The sequence below is a fragment of the Malaclemys terrapin genome, chromosome 3 (assembly GCF_027887155.1).
Source record: "Malaclemys terrapin pileata isolate rMalTer1 chromosome 3, rMalTer1.hap1, whole genome shotgun sequence".
Lineage (NCBI taxonomy): Eukaryota > Metazoa > Chordata > Testudines > Emydidae > Malaclemys > Malaclemys terrapin.
In genome coordinates this window covers 187,455,006-187,476,665 of record NC_071507.1, presented here as the reverse complement: position 1 = coordinate 187,476,665, position 21,660 = coordinate 187,455,006, and the positions used below count along the sequence as shown (strand labels likewise).

Here is a 21,660-nt window from a genome sequence, read left to right as displayed (position 1 = left end):
CTGCCAAGGGCTCTTTGCAGGGGGGCAGTAGGGTCATGCGTTGGGGTGCCAGTGCCCCTGTGTGGGATATGCAGGAGGGTGCCAGGTGCCTGCTGCTGTCCCCGAGGGCTACGCCAGCCATCCAGTGGGCAGCCTGCTGCCACCATGGGGACCCTATCCCAGGGACCTAATTCCAGCTGTCAGCGGGGCGCCCTGGTGGGGGGAGAGGGATGCGCTGGCGCCATCCTATCCCTGGACGCCCATCCCACCCAGAGCCTCTGGAGAGACGCGTCGCGCGGCCGTGACACAGCGCGCGCCAGGCTTCCCCGCCCCGCCCCGGTCTCTGAGCTCTCGCTGCCGGACGGAAGAAGCCGGGACGCACCCTCCTTCCGCCCGGCCTGGCAGACGCTGCTCGGCAGCCGGCGCGTGCAGCCCAATGACCGCGGACATGCTGGGCGCGGGGGAAGGTACGTGCCGGGGGGGTCCGGCCCGGGGCTTTCCATCCCTGCTCCCGAGCGGGGCGGCCGGCTCGGCTGCTGCCCAGCGCTTTCCTACTAGGGCGGGGCCCTGACCCCGGCCTCCCGTGCCATGCATGGGGATAATGCAATGGGAGCTGCCGTGCAGGGGACCCTGCTGCCTGCAGGGTGGTCAGTGCAGGGCTCCGTAGCTGTGCAGGGGATAACGCTGCTGCTGGTGTCCTGATATCAGATCAATTCCAGTTCAAGATAATACCCAAAGAACGGCGCATGCAAAGCACTGCTCGTGTAAAGAGCAACGCTTCTTTGCAGGCTGGTGCTGCATGTAGACGATTATCATAGCGGAAGAAACAACACTGCCTTACCGAATGATGTTGCATGCAGTGTATTCTCATACAACAATGGTACAAGAAAAAAATTCTCATTGTAGCAATGTATTGCCTACAATAATAGTGCTGGAATAATACATTATAGAGTAATATTGTGTACAGTAATTCTTACACAATGATGATGCGGATATACTAATTGTAGAATAATACTGCATTCAATTTCTCATGTTATAACAATATTGCAAGAACTAATTTTATGCAGTTAGGCATTCAGTAAAATCGATGTAGTAATATTACTAGTCGTAATATTTTTTTCTGTGATATTACTAATTCTAAAGGTAAAATCTCTCAGAATATGTGTTATGTAAGTAGTCTCTTAAATGTACATGATGCCGCTATAAAACAAGAAGAAAAACTCCATGGCCAAACTCCCTATAAACAAAAGGTGGGACTTTCCAGGAGGGAGGGGGGAGGAATGGGGATGCTGCGCACTTAGGGGAGGAGGCAGAGAAGAGGTGGAGCTGGGGCAGGGATTTGGGGAAGGGGTTGGAATAGGGGCAGAGAGGGGGCGGAGTTGGGGCAGGGCCTCATGGAAGGGGTGGAGTGGGGGCAGGGCCGGGGGCGGAGGGGCGGGCTTTAACAGAAGTAATTCTAAAAGTAAATGCATGTTTTGTCATTTGAGTGAGGTGTATTACTGAGTGTTTATATTTTATTAAAACCCCTCTTCGCATTACAGTTTTAAAAAGGTTAATACATTGACTTTTAATAGCATACTATATTACTCTTAAAGCTTTTAGTGATGCGGCCCTCAGGCCAATGTAGTAGTCCTCATGTGGCCCTCGTGGTGATTTGAGTTTGAGATCCCTGCACTAAGCCAAGTCAGGAGCCTAGGCTCCCTATACAATGCTCAGGGAGAGAGAGCGAACTTAGAACGCAGTGCACAAAAGCTTGCTCACTAGGTGTGGAGCTCCCTAAACTAGCCAGTGGGAGACACCGATGGCAGGGATGTGTCCTAAGCCAGTAGTTCTCAACCAGGGGTATGTGTTTCCCTGGGGCTACTCAGAGGTCTTCCAGGGGGTAACAACTTATCTAGATATTTGCCTAGTTTTACAACAGGCTACATAAAAAGCATAGCTAAGATGATATCCCTTGGCCCACACCGCTTCCCGCAGCTCCCATTGGCTTGGAACGGTGAACCGCGGCCCAGTGGGAGCTGCGATTGGCCGAACCTGTGGACAAACCATCCCGGCCCGCCAGCAGATTTCCCTGATGGGCCGCGTGCCAAAGGTTGCCGATCCCCGAATTAGTGCATGAGTCCTGAAGCGGAGGCGAGTTTGTGCTCAAAGAGAAGGGCAGGGTGTGGAACATGTAGTAAAAAAGAGAGAGGGAAGAAGGCTTCAGATAGAGGATAATTGAGAGAGGAGGAATGAAAACTAAGGTTGAGAATGAGGGCCACATTCTCTTTTCTTGAGATAGGAGAGATTGATTTGCCACCAGGAAAATGATTGCTAGTGAAGAGGGATGGAAGTTAGGCCCAAAGTAAGAGTTAAATTGAAGCGTCTATAACTCTGCAGTATGATAATTGCTTCCCCTCCTGCTACTCCTTGTAAATCACCATCCCCTCTTAAGACAGAGTGAGAGAAGAATTGTATTCTGTCCTTTGTGCTCCGATCTTCCTCTCTTAAAGCATTGACCACTCTTGCACTCAGATCTCTCCATCAAACACACTTTTCTCTGATAGAAACTTTCATTTCTATTTCCCTGTAGAAAAAGTGTTCTCTTAAATGAAAAACATGCACTATCTTGAAATGTGTCCATTGTATGATGGTGATTGGGGCATTATTTGGACTGAGGGTGAAGAGGTAGAGGTGTGTGAGCATTGGGGACTGAAGTGGGCTGGCCAGAACTTTGTAGGGTCTCTGTAACGGGAGGAGCCCAGTGGTTGTGCCAAGATATTGGTACTTAAAGGGCTCTCCATCAGTACAGCTGGCTTGGTGTGCTGGAAAGCTGAGCCATCAGCTTCAAGCCTGGATGCCTGGGCTTGAATATATCGCGCCCAGGAGCAAAGTCGTAGGAGTTGAGTCTCGTTGCCAATGTAGTGGCATGTCAATGACTCCCAGTGACATTACTGCCTTGAAGTGCGAAGGAAACCCTTCAAGTAACAGTACCATAGTACAGAAGCACTGAACTACTCTCTACTTCAGGCCACCTGCTCAGCCGCAGTATTCCCACATACAGTCTCCCTTTACCCCAACCCATGGATCATCAGGGCAGATAACTTCTCTCCTCCACCTCTGATATACACCATCCTCTTCAACTCGTATCCCATTTTTCTCCCATCTCTGTCATTCACGTCCCTATTTGTTATCTGTATAGTGGTAGTACCTAAAAGCTGTGGTCATGGACCAAGACCCCATTGTGCTAGGTGCTGTGCACCCTTACAGCTTCACTTGCACATCATGCTTCCTCTTCCCATAATTCCAACACAGATGTCCCCCATGCTTCTCTGAGGGCCCATAGCAACCCCACATGATCCCTGCTACTCATCATGCTCCCTGTCACAGGGTGGCTGGCCCCTCTCTATGAAGTAGGTCCAGCATCCCTGTACCAGAGCAGTTCTCCCATTTGGCCAGCTATGGGGGTGGGCTAGCACCTGGGGTCTATGGAGTATCAGAGAGACAGCTAGTGAATAGAATCAGTGAGGAAAGGGCAGCTGAGAACTTCCAGAGACTGTATGTTTGGGACCTAGGAGAAGGCTGAAGGTAGGAGAGCAGCAAGAGGGGTTTGCTGAGTGGTGGTCCCCAAGTCAGAGAACTAGAGACAGAGGGATGAAGGCAGGAGGACCAGTAGCCGAGGGAGGTGCCTGCTGGTTCTAAGCCAGAGAGCTGGAACCAAGGGCCAGAGAGGGCTGAATGCGGGGCAGCAGCAGCAGAGTTCACCTGCTGACCTCTCCAGGGGCGGAAAGCTGAATCCAGAGGAACTATGAGAGGGCAGGAGGGGTAAGGGATGCTCCCTTGGCAAGGAGGCTCCCCAGCAGAGAGGCTGTGAGGGTTCTCATTGGGAAAAGTGGGGTTGCACTCCAGTTGGAAGGGTGAAGGTGGCTGTTCTGGTACAAGGACAGGGGAGGATTGACAGAGAGTGTGAGCATGTTTGAAGATGCCGGTGTGTGATGTATGGGATGTTACTGGATGAGATGTTGGGTGATCTTAATGACTGTTTGCACTGGGGTGAGAAATGAACTATATGTGTTGAGACTTCATTCAGGATTACATAAACTGTGTCTGGTAATAAACCGTGTGGCTGGACTAGAGGATAAGCTTGCATGGAGTTATTGGGTTATCTGAGAGAGGAAACTGAGGCACAGATGCCTGTCAGGCTGTGTTCTGCCACAGAAGGGTGCTCCAGATGGGGCTGCCCAGTGACACTCCTCTCCCATGTTTAGCTCTTAAACGTTTAAACCAATTGACTCTGGTACTACTGAGTCTGGGAGGGAAGTAGGAGGGGCATGGTAAGCAGCAAGAATATGCCCATGTTTGGGATGAGAGTGGAAATATGTGGGCTGTGGGTGGTGGAAGGGGAATTATTTGAGGTTTATGAGAGGCGTGTTGGATGCGTTTACTGCTTATTTCCTTGCTTTTCATGGTGTGTTTGGTTGATATGTGGAATACAACATAATTTGACACCACACACAAACAAAAATAAATTAAAAATGGTTAACTTTTAAGTCTTTCTTCATAAGTACATCTCCTGTTGTTGTAGTTGTGGGACTGGAAGATGTGCAGAAAGAAATCCCCTATTTGTCCACAGGCAGCAACAATGTGAGCTTCCCTGGTCTGCTTTGCCAAAGTGCTTTTGTGCCCATTCAAATATTGGCCTCTGCTGAGACTGCCCAAAGAGAACCACTGGTAGTTTTTTTTCACATGGACATTTGTTCACAAGAACTGGAGTGAGACCAGCTACTCATTATGGCCCTGATAGTAATGGCTTTATTTCATTCACCACTGATCTTGGTTGGATGTGAACCAATGATTGAAAGGTGAAGAATTTGTATTTGGTTGAAAATCCTCTGAGTGATTCTTGCAAGTTAAGCCTGCAGCCAAGTAATGGCATTACATAGCAGTTTGACTGTATTATCAGATAGAGGGGCAGTTACTATACGTGGAAAGGGAGATTGTTAGGGCATAATTCTTATTTCACTTACACTATTGTAATTTGGACTAGATTAAAGGTACATCAGTGTAAATGGGAGGAAAACTGGGTAGATAGTAGAAATAACAATCTCCTCCTGGTGGGTAACTGGATTCCCCTAAATACTATAATCTGTCATCTAGAGTCAATGGAGCAATCCGGATTTATGTCAGCTTTACATGTAGCCCTGATTTTTTGTTTTTGTTTTGTTTTTACAGGACCAGGTTAAAAAAAACACCCAAATTTCTTCGCTGACAATATTCAGCAGCCTGGAGCTAAAACCATGGGCTCATGCAATATTATTACTGAGGATTGTTTCACGGGCAGTTTTTATTAGATACTAGTGTTTGGTATAAGTTCTTATCTGCTTAATTGTCTTTCCTTCTAGCATCCATTTTTGCTTCCAAGCTGATACTACAGCGTGCACATGCTATAAAATCAAAGTCCTGCTGTATTAAAACAGTAGCAAAAAAAGGCACTGTAAGCAACAAGACATGTTTCTGGTCTAACAATCCAAACTACATTTGTTGCGTTCCTTCATTTTTGGTCTGATTCATGAACTGATCCCTCAAATCCTATTCATGTCAGTGATCCTCATTCATGTCCCATTGGAGTTCTCAAGTGAAATTCTGGCCCCAGTGAAGTCAAAAGGAGTATTGCAATTGACTTCACTGGATCCAGAATTTCACTGCTCCTAAGAGACTTGCTTCTGTGAATAAGATATTGTAGGGATCGGATTATATTTAAACTCTTCAGAACAAGGCAGCTAGACCAGATTTTGAACTCTGTTGCCCAGGTGTAAATCCCAGCTAATACCACTGACTTTCTAACAAAGCAACTACAATGTACTGAAGTTTGTAGATTTGTGAGTGTTGAGCAATTTAATAAAGCAAGGGTAATGCATCCTTTATTTTGACAATCACTAGGTTTAATTATTTATGTACTGGTCACTCGGTTGCAGAATATTTGAAAATAATGCAGAAGAATGAGCCCTTCCTTGAGTTACTGTGCTATTGAAGAATCTTTGAGGAATGGGGAGGAATTACTATTTCTATTTGCATATTTGCCAGATGTTGATTAGCAAGGATCTGCTGTAATTAAAACATAAGTATATTTGTCAAAATAAATGAGCAAAGTTATAGTGCAATATCCTTGTTCCACTTCCTGCATTTTTTCACAGATTTTGCACAATTCGATAATTTGCAAAGGGACTTCCAATCATTACTATGAATTTGTAAGATCTGTTTTGTTTCTTAATGATTAAGTCAAACCCAGAAAAAGTTTTAAACTGAACTGTTTTTTAAAACAAATTGTTTTTCTTCACTCAAACTCTTTTGGTCGTATGCAGTTGCTTTTTGTGTCTTGCAACTTTATTTTAGAAAAATGTGTATTGACACAGTTGTTCATTTTAAAATAAGTACGAGCAAAGCAGTGCATTAACTCGCACTATAGAGGAGATATAAGAAAATGACTGGGAAAATCAGGTTTTGGTCCTACTGAATCTGTTAGGGTTCCTTAAAGTAAGCTGTGAAACAAAAACCAAAAAGTGTTGACTGTGCCTTTTACTGCACGTTGGATACTTAAAATCAACGTCATGATCTTTTGTGGGTAAATGAGGGCCTAGTGTTGGGAACTCTGGATTCTATTTGTGTCTTTTAATATAGGATTCTTCTGCCCTTTAGAAAGTCATGTCTGCCTTCTATTTTACAGAGAGAGAAACTAACACCACTCACCTCCTGTGGTTGCTATGAGGCTTCATTCATTCATATTTGGAGAATGCCTTGAGATCCTAATATAGAAGATGCTGTATGAGAGTAAAATGTACAATGAATCTGTAACCCCTTGGGACTTCATGCTTATCGCTGTGCTGCTTAACACACCCACACAGAAATTCAGGACAGCAGTGGAGAACAGAGCTCAGATGCTATTGCTGAAAAAGTATGCAGGCCACCCATACTCCTTGAGCTATCAGAAACTCTTCATTAAAGCTATTTAAAAGAAAACATCGCTCTCCCTCCCCCTCCCGCTCCCCCATTCATTGCAATGAAAATGTAATTTGCTTACAGTCTAGTTCTGGTCAGGGCCGGCTCCAGGCACCAGCTTACCAAGCAAGTGCTTGGGGCGGCCACTTCGGAGAGGGGCAGCACGTCTAGCTGTTCGGTGGCAATTCAGCGGATGGTCCCTCACTCTTGCTCGGAGCAAAGAACCTCCCTCTGAATTGCCGCTGCAGATCGCGATCGCGGCTTTTTTTGTTTGTTTTTGTTTGGCTGCTTGGGGCGGCCAAAACCCTGGAGCCGGCCCTGGTTCTGGTGGAACTCTGGACCTTGTATAATCTGTATGCTGACTCATTGTTTCAATTTAAATTGGAGCCTACAATCTGTTTTTCTACTTATTACCCTCATTTTCTTTTGCTATTATGCTTTATGTACAGTACTTAGGTACTCTGAAACAGCACTTCATGAACATTTCAGTAACTTTACATTTCTGTATCACTTACACCTTTAAGTAGAAAAAAAGTATTTTTTTCCTCCTTCCAGATCTTGGCCTTCTCTACACACAGTTTGAACTGTGATTTAATTAAAATCCAGTTAAACATTGATGTAGTTAAATTGGTGCAATGCCCCTTGGTATAGATATTCTTATTTCAAATTAAAAGTGTCCACGCAAAGGGTGGTTGCACCAATTTCACATAAATTGATTTAGTACTCCAACTGTGTTTAGACCCGTCGTTAGTGTTTTAAGAAAGGCCTGAGATTTGGATCTTAGATTGGAAGAATGTAAGGCCTAAACTAATGCCCGTTGAAGCTAATGATGGTTTGCTCATTGATTTCAGTGAGCCCTTGACTGGCTCTGTTGTATTTCAATGAAATGTATAGGACCAGCATTAAAGGTATTAACATGACTCTGTAACTGTCCAACATTAAACAGTTTTAACCCAGGTTCAGCATTTGGTATACAGCAGGGGTAGGCAACCTATGGCACACGTGCCGAAGGCGGCACACGAGCTGATTTTCAGTCGCACTCACACTGCCCGGGTCCTGGCCACCGGTCTGGGGGGCTCTGCATTTTAATTTAATTTTAAATGAAGCTTCTTAAACATTTTAAAAACTTTATTTACTTTACATAAAACAAAAGTTTAGATATTTATTATAAACCTATAGAAAGAGACCTTCTAAAAACGTTAAAATGTATTACTGGCACGCGAAACCTTAAATTAGAGTGAATAAATGAAGCCTCGGCACACCGCTTCTGAAAGGTTGCCGACCCCGGTATACAGAAACCTCAGCCTGCTCAGTGTCATGGCAAATACACCATTAAAAATATTTAAAACCCTTTATTAAGGATACAGAAAAAAGAGGGAGGGGAGAGAAAAGGTTAAAGCATTTGAAATATAGAGTATTAAAAGTAAGACTTTTATTTTAACAACATCCCTTGTTTCCTTTCTCTTTAGCTGGAGAGAGTCCTCAGATGGGAAAAAAACCCTTAGCTGGTAATAACTGTCCTTTTTTGGGGAAAAAGAGAAAAAGTTAGTTGAGATGGGCTGAAACTGTTGTTATCGCGGTTGTTGTTTAATGTCTGATTCCATTTCCTAGAAGATAGAACAAGGCAAACACGCATAAGAGGGGAGAGAAAAGAGCAGAATAGCAAAGATAGAAAATGCAGCTTCTACCTCTGGTATTGACTGTAGTAGCGAAGGTATAGTAAAATACAGGCACAGTGCATGGTTTTATCAACCATTCTGAGACCTGGCAAACTTGTACCATTATCGAACTATTTAAGACATTGGTTTTAACTGCCTCTTTGGTCATATGCTTACAGCAATGTTGCAAAATATACAGGCTGTTTTGGCTAAACTGGACTTCTGTTAAACAGGAGGCAAAAGGAGAGAGATAGGAAAGAGAAGAAATAAGGTGGGGAAGGAAAAGGACATAAGGTGGGAAGGTGGGGAGAGCGACTAAACCTCACATGTGAGATGGTGTTTGGGATTTAGCCAGAGTTGGTGATGTCAATTGAGTTCTGTCTTTATTCCGATCTGGTCAAGACATCTCCTGGAATTAGGATGATGAAGGCCCAGTGATGTTATGCTGGATCCTGTGGTCCCAGGAGATGTTGGAGGATGAGGTGGGCCGTCATAATGGAAAGCTCACTCCTTTCTAGTCTTTCAGTTGATGATGATGATGATAATAATAATATTGAGATATACCTATCTCATAGAACTGGAATGGACCTTGAAAGGTCATCGAGTCCAGCCCCTTGCCTTCACTAGCAGGACCAAGTACTGATTTTTGCCCCAGATCCCTAAGTGGCCCCCTGAAGGATTGAACTCACAACCTTGGGTTTAGCAGGCCAGTGCTCAAACCACTGAGCTATCCCCCCCCGATAATAGTTGCATCCGCCTCCCAACGGCTTTCTTTTTTAAAGGACCCCAAAAGGGAGTGATGGCTGGAATTGCCCATCCCTTTATTATTTTGTTCACCAGTTAGGCCTCTTTTCCGACTCACCATATTTGGTTCCTGGATTTCCAGTTCCACACTTCTTTTGTTTACCAGACATCATCTTAACACAGTCCTCGAGTTCTCAATAGGCTTTTTCATTTGGTTTAATTCAGTCTTTGTCTTGCTTTTGCACCTTTCCCCATCGACATTCATTGTTATAAGTAATTGTGACACTTTATGAACTTTCACTTGTTTTTCACAGTTGAGCTTACGTTTAGGGTAAACTTGTAGGCCCATTTATCACAGTAGCCCCTGTGATGGTTCTCAGGGAACTCAAGACTGAGAGTCACCTTGTTACCCCTCTGCCTATAGTGTGAGAGGGTCTTGCTTGTGCTTACCTAGGTGTTGGCTCCTTGACACCACCAGCTTGTTAATCACCCAAGCACACTCTTCTGGGCTATGCCAGCTCTTTCTTTGCCTTTTGGATTAACAGTGGGTGCACTCCAGTCCCTGACTTCTTTTGAAGTGTTTCCCTATAGTGTTCAGCCCTTTCTCCACTGGACACAAATACCAGGTCTGCTGACCCCAAAGGACCACTATACACACCAGCTTGTAGAATTCAACTCAGGATTATCACCTTGCTTAATGTTACAGCACATAGATATATGAATAGTGAAAACGAGAATAGGTTTATTATCAAAGATTTAAATATTAGTGAGTCAGAATATTGGCAACAAAAGGTTGCATGTAAAACAAAATCATAACATGCTTTCTAGAGACTAAACTTTAACAGGTTTAAAAGGAAGTATTTCTTCACACAACGCACAGTCAACCTGTGGAACTCCTTGCCAGAGGATGTTGTGAAGGCCAAGACCATAAAAGTGTTCAAAAAAGAACTAGATAAATTCATGGAGTTTAGCTCCATCAATGGCTATTAGCCCGGATGGGCAGGGATGATGTCCCTAGCCTTTGTTTGCCAGAAGCTGGGAATGGGCAACAGGGGATGGATCACTTGATGGTTACCTGTTCTGTTCATTCCCTCTGGGGCACTGGCACTGGCCGCTGTTGGAAGACAGGATACTGGGCTAGATGGACCTTTGGTCTGACCCAGTAGGGCTGTTCTTATGTTAGGTTAACCTCCTATCTCAAGAAATTTATCTCACCCCCAAAAGTCCTCTGCAGCATTTCGACCAAGGTTGGCTGATATCCCATTTTCATCAATGTAAACGCATTACCCATTTACTTCGTAAGTGTAGGAAAAGAGCGTGTCTTCTTTGCCATCTCCTTATACTCTCCAAAGTTTGTCTGTACATAGAGACAGTATAACCACTAGGGCTTCTTTTTCCTGAGTGCTCCTTCTCTGTTGACTTCATCTATAAATGGGTTTCCATTATGTTAGTTTTCAGTGTTTGATTTACATCTGACACAGAGAAAGGTGAATAAAGACCTCTTGTCTGACAGAAAACTTGTTTTTGTTTTTTAATTCTTGTGGTGGCTCATACCTTGATACCTCTAAGACCTCACATGGCATTCTTTGGTGAAACAGAATATATATACCAGAATCAGGACATTGCTGTAACCTCTTTGCCAGTTGGCATTAAGGGTTTCTTGAGTAACATCCCCAAGTGATGATATATGTATAAAATAACATTGAAACAGGGCCAGGCTTATGACTTTACAAGTCTTTTGGTTTGACAAATGCACCTGCCATTACTTGATAAATGATCCTTCTGGCAGACATTCACGTGTGTGTCATAGTTCATGTTGATGACATTTTTATTCATAACTAGTGAGTTGATGAACACACACACCTTTTTGACTAATATTACAGATGTGTCTAGAGGTGAACAAAAGCTCCTGGTTAACAAAATTATCCAGTTCCCAGGTGACAGCCACTTGGATACTAGAAAGTGTCTAAATGATGAATATACGTATTGGTTGTTATGTTTGTGTGGCCCTTATATTTTCATATTATAGTGCATTGTTTTCTTTTCCATTGCTGTATTCAGATAATTAAAGAATTAAGAAAACACATTGAAATTAAATTTTGACAGATGTATAATTTGAACAAGCCAACGTAGCTTTGGACGATGAAGACCTTTCCTTGTATCCTATAATATTTCCAGACAAAAACGACATTATAGTGGAAGTGAGTTTGAGGGTACACACAAGGCTGGGAGGCAGGGTACTGGACTGTGGCCTAAGAAATGTGGATTCTATTTCCAGTTTGATCGTTGACTGGCTGTGATGTTGGGCAAGTAACTTCTCCGATGCTTTCCTCTGCCACCCTTTATCTGACTTGTCTATTTAGATGATGAGGTCTTCAGGGTAGGGACTGTCTCTTACTATCTGTTTGGACAGCACCTACCACAATGAGGGCTCTGATCTCAGTTGGGCCTTACTTGAATACAAATTATAGATGATGATGGTAACACACATCAGTATGTCATGCTGATATCACCTCCCATTCCGTGTTTAGTGAAATTGGTATGTTAGTCTTGTTGAGCCTGTCATGGGGTGCATTCACTGCAGGTGGAGCGCTGGGGATTAGCTCTTTCCAGATGTGAGACCCCCTTGTGCTGCTCACCGCACGCCTGGCTGCTGCTTTCTCTCTCACTCTCTGAGGCTCAGGGTGCTCCCTCTTTGTGACTTGGCCCTCCAGTCACCTCACTGTGCATGTTTCCCCATTCCAGGGTAACAAAGGTTTTCCTTACCGGCAGTCTTCCCATTCACTGCCCCATGGGACTGCTTCCCCAGGGGCTGGTAGGGGAACCCAGGCCCACCCTCTATTCCGGGTTCCAGCTCAAAGATCCTCTGATGAGCAACTGAGGTCTGTCCCATTCTGGACCTTACTGCCTTTCACCTGAACCTTTTCTAACCTTCTGGTTTCCCTCCTTCCCTGGGTTTGTCAGAACTCCCTCCTCCCTGTAGGCTACTTGTTTCTATAGCTCCAAACAGACCTCCCTTCTCCCATGGAGTGATTGCAGAATACTTCCTTGCAGCCCCTCTCTGCTATCAGCTCCCTGGCTTTATAGAAGCCCTGACTGTTGCTGCACAAGTGAGCTTCCCCTAATTAGGGCCTTTCTCTCGGCCTAAATTCTTCCAGTTTGTAGCCTAAGAGGTTAATTGGCCTAACTGGCTTCCATAAACCCCATCAGGGTAAGTGTGGGGTGTACTGTAATGCCTAAGGGGAGAAATAGTCTCTCTCCTGTTTTTTTTTCCCCCAGTTTGTTTTTAGTGTACAGTTGTGCCTAACCAATGAACTGTTTCTTTCCTTTTAGACAAGGATCTGCCCATTATAGCCACCTGGGTAGAACCTTGCTCCCACACAGAGCTCCCTCGAGTTCCATGGCCTGCTTGCTTGGATCTGAATGCAGGATCTGGTTCTTAGCTAGTCAGTTTTCCACTGTTAGTTTTGTTTTGGGACTTTGCACTCAGTTTCAGGGGAGAGGAAAACATTCTTTAAAAAGTTAGGAATATGTCATGTAAAATCCATAAAAACTAACAAAGGGAACTCGGAGACAGAAGCAGTAACTTAAAGTACTTAAGACCAGATTTGATGCTGACAGCTTCACTTTAACGGTGATGCTGTGTTATTTCTGTTACTTGGTCAGTACTGTCCACTTGCAGTCATGTCTTGTCTTGTTATACAACATGTATCATCTTCAGTATTAAAGTTTTCCACTTGTGGCTCTCAAAGCACTCTATAAACATTGTCATTTGCCACAGCTCTCCTTAACTCTCCTTATCACCATTCTTTGATTGTATGGTGTGAGAAACTGAGGCACAGAGAAGTTATTGAATGATTTGCCCAAGAAGTCACACAGGGAGTTTGGAGCAAAGCATCTTTTGTGCATTAGCATAGAACCCAGTTGTCTTACTATGGCCACAGTTCAGGAAGTACTTAAGCACATGCCTGGCTTTAAGCATCTGAGTCAGTGGGGTTACTCACATTGTTAAAAGTTTATCTTGTTGAATGAGGACCTCCTTGTCCTGTTTTAGTAAATATAAAGTAATCCTTCTCTGTTATCTGTTTCCTGCTATTGGACCCAAAGTATAAACTGTAAATATATAGCTTTGGGGGTGATTTCTCCTTGTCCATAAAACCCCCATTAATCTTTGCACTAGCAGCTTTGCAATATGAGATGGATTGCGAGATGGATGGACCCAGAGGTGTAGCAGGTGTAACAGTTGTACTATGTTATGGCCTGATTGATCAATGTGTATGTCAGAGTCATGCACCCCCAATTTAGTGGCCTCTGTATCTTTATACAAATGTCTACAATATACTGTCACTGAATCAGGTTGTTGTTTAGTTGAACACTGGACATGGGAACTGGGTTTCTTTGGTTATTTATGGTTTAATGATCGTGTGTGTAGTGCCGTGGTGCTAATTATACATAGATAATTACTGATATGTTATAACAGCCTCTTGTTCTGTTTAGCAGAGAGCACAAGATCAGGATCAGAAGAGCAAGTCCCTCTGTATGAAGAATTTATGTACTGTTGTGGAGCTGCTACTCAGGTCTTAAAGTGTGGGCCCTGGAAAGACCTCTTGGAAACTGAAAGTAAAACTCTCCCCAGGCTCTTATTTCTGATTATTCCAGGTAAGTTTAGAAAAAATGCAAAGCTCTAATTAAAAGGACACTGGCAGGTTAAAATTAAATATGACAAAATTACCCAATTCGTGACACAGGGAGTTTGAGGTAGAGGCAGGAATAGAACCCAAACTCCTGATGCTTTAATCACAAAATCATCCTTCATCTGTTTTTTTATGATCTGTATTACAAGTAGTGCTTTACATGAATAAAACTGAAAATTTACAAAGTCTGATGTGCTCCTTATACTGTTCATTTGCTTTCTGCATCATATTTATCTTGTAAAATTAACAAACTAACAGATGTTAGTCTATAAGGTGCCACAGGACTCTATTGCTTTTTACAGATCCAGACTAACACAGCTACCCCTCTAATATTTATCTTGAACAGTTGAAGCAGGCAGGGCAGTTTTGCTTCTCTTCCTGGTCAGTTTCACTTTGCAGCTCTTGTCCTTTAGGGTAATGCTGCCTCGTCAGTCTTGCACACATGTCCAGTGGATGATTAAATTCACAGGGAAGAGTTTCAATTGCAATTTAAAAGAAAATAATTGATGAAAATAATTTCTTCTTATGAGAGTTTTGTAATATTTTTCTTTAAAAAATCCTAGATTTTCAGCCTAAACTACCCTTTAAATCAACTGATATAACAAATATCCAAGATTATTACTTAAATTACATTATTAAATTTTGTACAAACAAAACTATTAACACTTGCCAGATTAAATAGAGTTAAGATTTAAAAGCCAAAATCTAGCTTCATTGAAATCAATGGGAGTTTTGCCATTTCCATTAGTGGAAGCAAGAGTTGTTCTCTAGTGATCCAGTATAGCATGACAATTATAATTATGTTGAGTGACTTCAATAGTGATTGCTTATATTGGCTTGGGGGGCAACTATTTTGGTACTTTTAACTCTCTTCTCTCCATCACAGTACTGTACTTTAGAGATAATGTTAATTGCCTGAGAGACAGTGAAGCAATGGATGACCTTTCTGGTTTTCCAGTTCCTTTTCATGTGTTTGACTAAAAAACCTCTTTATTTGTAAGTATACTCTGGTGCTATAAATAACTACTCAGGGGCAAGTCCAAAAAATTATTAATTTTTTGGGGTATGGTGTATTTGGAACAAGTTGCATCATCAAAAATAGATGCTCTGATCTTACTTCAGTGGTAGTTGGCCTCTTAGCATCAGGGCTGTGAATGTTAATTGTGTGAAAATACATTAAATATGTATTATTTCTGGACTGTGATTGGCGAAAATCATATTGTATATTAAAAAAAACCACCCAATGCCTTAAAGACATTGTGTCCATTTCTGTAGCAAAAAAGCATGCTGTTTCCATTGTTGGATTCTTATGCAAGGTTTTGGAAGCCTCCCCCAAAGTTGTGTGTATTTGATATTTCTGGGCATATCTCTTTGGGACTTGGGCACTACATTTTGTGTGGTACCTACTGGAGTTGGATAATCATGTAATTTTAACACATCAGCTAATGTTAAAACTATCACTATTTAACCGATAGTTGAGAAATAATGCTCCTAATAAATAAAAATCAGATGTTGCCACCTTTTCAAGGGTGAAGTAAGCACCAGCTAACACAAATAAGAGTGGCAGAATCTGTTCCTGCAATGACCTCTGTATGGGCAGACCCCCACTGAAGTCAGCAGAGCTCTTCAAAGGAGCAGGATTGGGACCAAAGGGTACGTCTACCCTTACTGGAGGGTCCGGCGGCAGGCAAATCGATGTTCTGGGATCGATTTATCGCGTCTGGTTTAGACGCGATAAATCGATCCCGGATCGATCCCGGAAGTGCTCGCCGTTGACGCCGGTACTCCAGCTCAGCGAGAGGAGTACGCAGCATCGACGGGGGAGCCTCCCTGCCGCGTCTGGACCCGCGGTAAGTTCGGACTAAGGTACTTCGAATTCAGCTACGTTATTAACGTAGCTGAATTTGCGTACCTTAGTCCGAAGTGGGGGGTTAGTGGGGACCAGGCCATAGTCTGTAGCATGCAGTCTGCTTTCAGTGGATGTACTTCTGGAAGGCCAAAACAGATCTGCCGAATTAAATAAGTGTTGTCCCATGTTGTAGATGCTTTCCTGAACATTGCTCCTGCGTTCAAGTGGTGAAAATGGGAAAAGAATTGTTAGGAGTGAGGCAGTGGAGTGGCAGCACTACATCGATATAGTTTCCGAGAGAACCATTCTGCAAAAACTTTGTAAACGTCTTTTGGCCAAAGGAGCAGAAGTGAAATGTTCATAGCAACATTTGTCCTTGCGGTCTGGGAGGCTTTACTAACAGCTGATTCACGTTTTTGCCATTTATTTTCAGTACAAATTGGAAGTTTCCCTGACTGTGAAAACAATTTTTTTAAAAAGAAACAGGTTGCTAAACAAAATTTTGGACTAAGGAATAATGAATGATGGTGAGGGCATTTCCTGGCAGTCAGTAACCAGCTGGAGGAGCTGAGAGCCCTTGGCTCTCCCCCAGTCCCATAACCAGATGATTGTTTTTTCCGTTTTCACAGTTTATAGTAGCAATAATGACCTTCTGGTTCCTAGCAGTTAACAAAGTACCTTCTTATGTGTTAAAAAGTTAAAAATTGAATGACACTTTACCATGGATACATTGATCTGTTTAAAGGGCTAATCTTTGCTCTAGCAGTTAGCAGCTGTAGAGTAACCAACCAAGATTTGATTCTGATTAAGTATATATTTATAAATTTCTCTTCAGGTGATTGCTAATATTTTTTTGACCTGAGATGTTAAATATTGACTCAAGCAAAGCAGATGTCAAGCTTTTCCTCCAAGCACTCAAAAGTTAGGAAATGCCGGCACTAAGGTTTCCTGTGCAACCTTCTTTTGGCCCTCTTGTGAGTAGTATTATGACAGTCTTTAATTATGTGATTATATACTATTTTTTCCAAGCCCCTTTTCACCCTTGCTACTTCCTTCCCCTTCAGCACTAGCCTTAGCCCGTCTCATGCACCCCTTGTTCCCATCCGTGTTCCTTGCCCTTTCCCAGCTCCTAGCTAGATCAGGAAAAAGTTTTCCCCTCCCATGAAATTTTTAGATTTTTTCAAAAATGTTCCCATTCCACATTAGAATGAAACCAAGACCTTTCAGTGTTTTTCATGAAAAACCAGAGCGAGATCTGCCCTAAAATAGCTGATAGCCAGTGGTTAGGGCACTCACTTGGGATGTGGGACACTCAGGCTGTGCTGCTCTCCTCCATCCCAGGCTATTCTGGGGTGGGTTTTAACCAGCAATTACATCCTGGACCTGGAAAGCCTTTCCCAATGGAAGTTTTTCAGTACATTCCCATGAAGAGTTTGGGGTTTTGACAAATTAGCATTTTATGATCTCCCCCCAACCCCCAAAAAAGTTTTGTCTGAAAATTTCCAACCAGCTCTATTCTTGACCCCTTACCTCACCAGCTCCAATTCTCCTACTGTGCTGTTCTCTCACTCCTTTGCCTACGAGTCAATGTGTTTCCTCTTCTCTGCCTTGGGCACTGGCAGGGGGAGCACTGAGTGCACAGAGGACACAATTGGCCTGCTCTCAGTTCTGGCACCTAGCCCCACTCTGGCACACAGCAGCCGAGAGGAGCAATTGCAGGGGAAGTCCTGCTCAGTCCTGGGATGGGACATGTTCATTTGGTCTCTGGGGATGGTGCATGCACCATCTGGTTAGCATATAGAGGCTGTGATGGGGAGCGCGCATGCTTGATGCAGACAGAATCTTTAGAGAAACTGTCTTCCAGATTCTTAATATTGAGCATATGCAAAGTGCTTTTTTTTTTTTCAGAGATTTATAACTAGGAATGATTTGGGCTCCTTTTTTTTTTTTTAAAAGGACAGAAAAAGGCACATCGCTAACACCAGCATGACCCTCCTGCCAAATTTCAAGTCCCTGCTGCAAAGCACGGAGGCTCTAGAGTTTCTTGCCAAAACAATTGTAAGGTAGTTTTAACACGGGCAAAACAACGCATTTTCCCCTCACCTCGTTCTCGGAAGCAGCTGAACTGTTTTAGGTGAAACTTTCCAAAAAAAGTGTGGAAAGTGCCTTAGGCCGATGACCGACATAAAACATTTCAGCCCAAACAGTTTGGCAAAATTTTATATGTATGCAACTGAAAACAGTCTTACAGTTGAAAGTGTCAAGCAACTTTAACTATAGATATTGCTGCGTGAGGTGCCTATAATAAGACTGTATTATGTAGATTATTACATTCTGAATGTCTACCTGTTAACTCTTGTTTGTACCTCCGCTAGCACAGTGGCCATGATTTACGGCAGTACCAGACTTGCCAATCCCCAGTATTCAAAAATCATGAGTCAGCCCTCCTTTCCCACCCCACGCCCCCAAATCATGAGATCAACTTAAAAAAAATTAGTTTTTTTTTTAAAATGGGTTCTTTTGATTTGCCTTCTGATTCTTGGGCCTTGAGGTTTCACACTGTCAAGCATTTCTCTCCAACCATAAGATTATTTTTTTTAATGAGCTGAGATTCATCCCTCCAGGATCTAACACCAAACATTGTGACAGACATGGTAAAGCCATGAGAATTGGTATCATTGCAGAAATAATAATCTGAAATATCTAGAAATCTTTCCATTATCGCTGTAAACTTTTAAGAAATGTAACAGTTTTCCCTTCGTAATTAACAGTAACAAGCTGGCATTGTTAGCATGAAATGTCCCAGTCTGGTAGCAGGGGCTGATACTGGGCTAAGTGAGTATGCTGACCTACTGAGGCATGTGAGTTGTTAGGCAGATGTTTCTCTCTGAGGGAAGGAGGATCTAGGGCAGGGGCGGGCAAACTTTTTGGCCTGAGGGCTGCATCGGGTTTCATAAATTGTATGGAGGGCTGGTTAGGGGAGGGGGTTGTGGCCCGGCCCCTGCCTCCTATCTGCCTCCACCCACCCAGGACTCCTGCCCTATCCAACCCCCCCGTTCCCTGATGCCCCTGGCACTCCTGTCCCATTCACATACACCCTGTCCCCTGACCGCCCCATCCAACCCCACCTCTCATTCCTGACGGCCCTCCCTGGACCCCTGCCCCATCCAACCACCCCTTCTCCCTGTCCTCTGACTGCCCCCCGCTCCCTCATCCAACCCCTTCTCTCCTTCCTGACTACCCCCGCCCCCCCCAGACCCCTGCCCCCATTCAACCCCCTATTCGCTCCCCTGACCGCCCCGACCCCGTCCACACCGCCACCCCCTGACCACCACCCCGAACTCCCCTGCCCTCTATTCAACCCTCCCTGCCCCCTTACCGCGCTGCTTGGAGAACCGGTGGCTGACGGCGCTACAGCCGGGCCACGCCGTAGCCGCCGCCATGCAGCACAGAGATACTGAAGGCTGAGAAGTGCTAAGATGCTACAGTATTGGGGTCATATGCATCTCTGAGAGCGAGGTGAGAATACTCTTAAAGTTGGGAAAGCTTTACTTTGAATCTGAAATATAGCATGTGGGCCTATCTATGATTAATTTTTAGGATGGTTTTCATTCTTCGTTTCCATTAGCTACAGACTGGAGCAGGTCGAAAAATGAAAAAACTTGGCAGTATATGTTGAAGTCATCTTTGTTCCATGGATTTAGAAATTAAATTATGTTTTGGTTCCTGAAACTTTTCTTGAAGATTTTTCTCAAAATGTTTAGATATTTTGATCTTTAAGTTTTGTTTTTATTTTTTTCCACTCCCCACTGCTTTTCTCTTTCCTTTTTTTTTTTTTTTTTTCATTTTATTGTTGGATACAAGAGAATAAATGATGTTGGGGGGGGGGGGGTGTCTTTTTTTTTTTTTTTTTTTTTTTTTTAACAAGCTGCAAGTTGTCCGAAGTTGAGGAAACTTTCAAAACTGCAAAGCTGCAAAAGGAAGAAAGAAAATGAAACAAACAAAATTCCCCAACATCATTCATTCTGTTGAATTCAGCAGGAAAACTGGGGGTGGAGGTAGGGGGAAGGGCGGAGAGGAGAAGGGACAGGAGGAAAGAAAGTGTGCATGTGGGGAAATGGGTACATTTTTCATTTCCAATTTATTGAAAAACAGTTTTAAGCTAAATTTTTTTTTGACCAGCTCTACTTATAACATTTCCTCCCTGAATTATTTTCTTTACTTTGTAGTTTATGTTCTAATAGCAATAATTTACAATTCTCTATAATGCCTTTCATCCAAGGTTTTAAAAACATAAATTAACATCACAAAATTCCTGTGGGAAGTTTATAAAATGGTATTATATCCGTATCATAAATGGGTAAACTGAGACATAGAGAAGTAAGTCAGTGGCAAAGCCAAGAACAGGAGACACACCCCTTGCTCTGACCACCTGTTTAATGTAGTTTAGCTGTTTTAGTGTAATATCAATTTTATTTTTCATAACTCAGCCTTTCTGTCACTGAAGTTTTCTGCTTTGGTGTTGGCCTATGTATATAATTCAACAAAATCTCTATTAACTGTGGAACATCTAAGACACTGGAGCAGGCCTTGAGAAAATCTGGGATCTCTGATCACCTTGCAATATATTCCCAGACATAAACATTCAGAATTAGATGAGTTCCCCCCTTCACCCCGTTCTCCCTCTAGCTTTTGTAAACTGTTTGAGCCACAAAATGATAAATAATTATTTCCCAGCACTGGAATTTTCACACTTGAAAGGTTTGTATTTATTGTTCGGTTCCTTTTATAGGGTGAGGCAGTGCAAGAAAGGGCAAAAGGGTGGCTGAGTAGTGGGTTGATGAAAGGAAAATCCAGGCAAGAACTGAAGGGTGAGCCTCGCCCCAGAAGCAGAGGATGTGGAGCCAGGCACTCGCTGGTCTGAACCGAATATAGTTAGTTCTAATGTAGATGATGATTCATTGTTCTGCTTATTAGAATGATCTGGTGCATATTTTTCCAGTCTAATAAATTTCAAGCATATGACTTGTTTTATGTGTAATCAAATCAAACTGTTTTTAGAGTACAGAAAGGAAAGATACTAAAATGCTAAGGACCCTGCTCCTGCTCCCACCGGAGTCAATGGCAACAGGCCCAAGCTTTGCAGGGGATTTGGGAATATGTCCTGTATATTTATTTCCTTTTCATTGTTTAATCAAAACCATACATAAAGGGTCAAATTGCGCCCAGCTTAGACTTGTAAATATGGAAGGTGATTCAAAAATACTGCCTGATCCTGCACTCATTGAGGTTGATAGCAAAGGTTTCATTGACTTCAGTGTTGCAGGATTAAACCCATGGACAGTGTCTTACAGCCATTAAAATGCATAGACTTTAGTGGAGTTAATCCTAATGTAACTATGACCAGCTGATGCATTTTTAAATAGGATTGTCCTTATCCACATTTGGTGCAAAATTTGTTTAACGTCATGTTAGTTAGAATAGGTTAGTTAACGCATTCTCTAACTCAGTACTTTTCCCCACTGTAGGCAAAGCCCGGACTGTTTTAGTGTGAACACTTTTACTGCAGTATACTCTTCTGAAAAAAGGCACAATTAGACGTAGATTCTGCAAATGCTTATGCATATGCTCAATTTTACTACCATATACCTATCCCATTGAAATCTGTGAGATTCACAGTAGTAAAGTTATGTATATTTGCTATCACTCATTCTAAGGGTTAGCATCAGACAAAGTCATGAAAATTTATTTTTTATTTTGC

The 21,660-nt window shown here is 43.1% G+C and overlaps 1 protein-coding gene across 2 annotated transcripts in view; it reads left to right on the top strand.

Annotated features, from left to right (window-relative positions):
* The first annotated feature begins 328 nt into the window (after positions 1–328).
* Positions 329–21,660, top strand: part of LDAH (lipid droplet associated hydrolase) — a 181,313-nt gene continuing 159,981 nt past the window's right edge. The window contains exons 1-2 of one of the 2 annotated variants that reach the window (XM_054024435.1): positions 329–446; positions 13,857–14,015. In XM_054024435.1, coding sequence (XP_053880410.1) covers positions 416–446; positions 13,857–14,015 — 190 coding nt within the window. In that variant the 5' untranslated portion in view covers positions 329–415. Of the gene's footprint in view, positions 447–13,853; positions 14,016–21,660 lie in introns of both variants that reach the window. The other variant, XM_054024434.1, reaches the window with a different exon arrangement.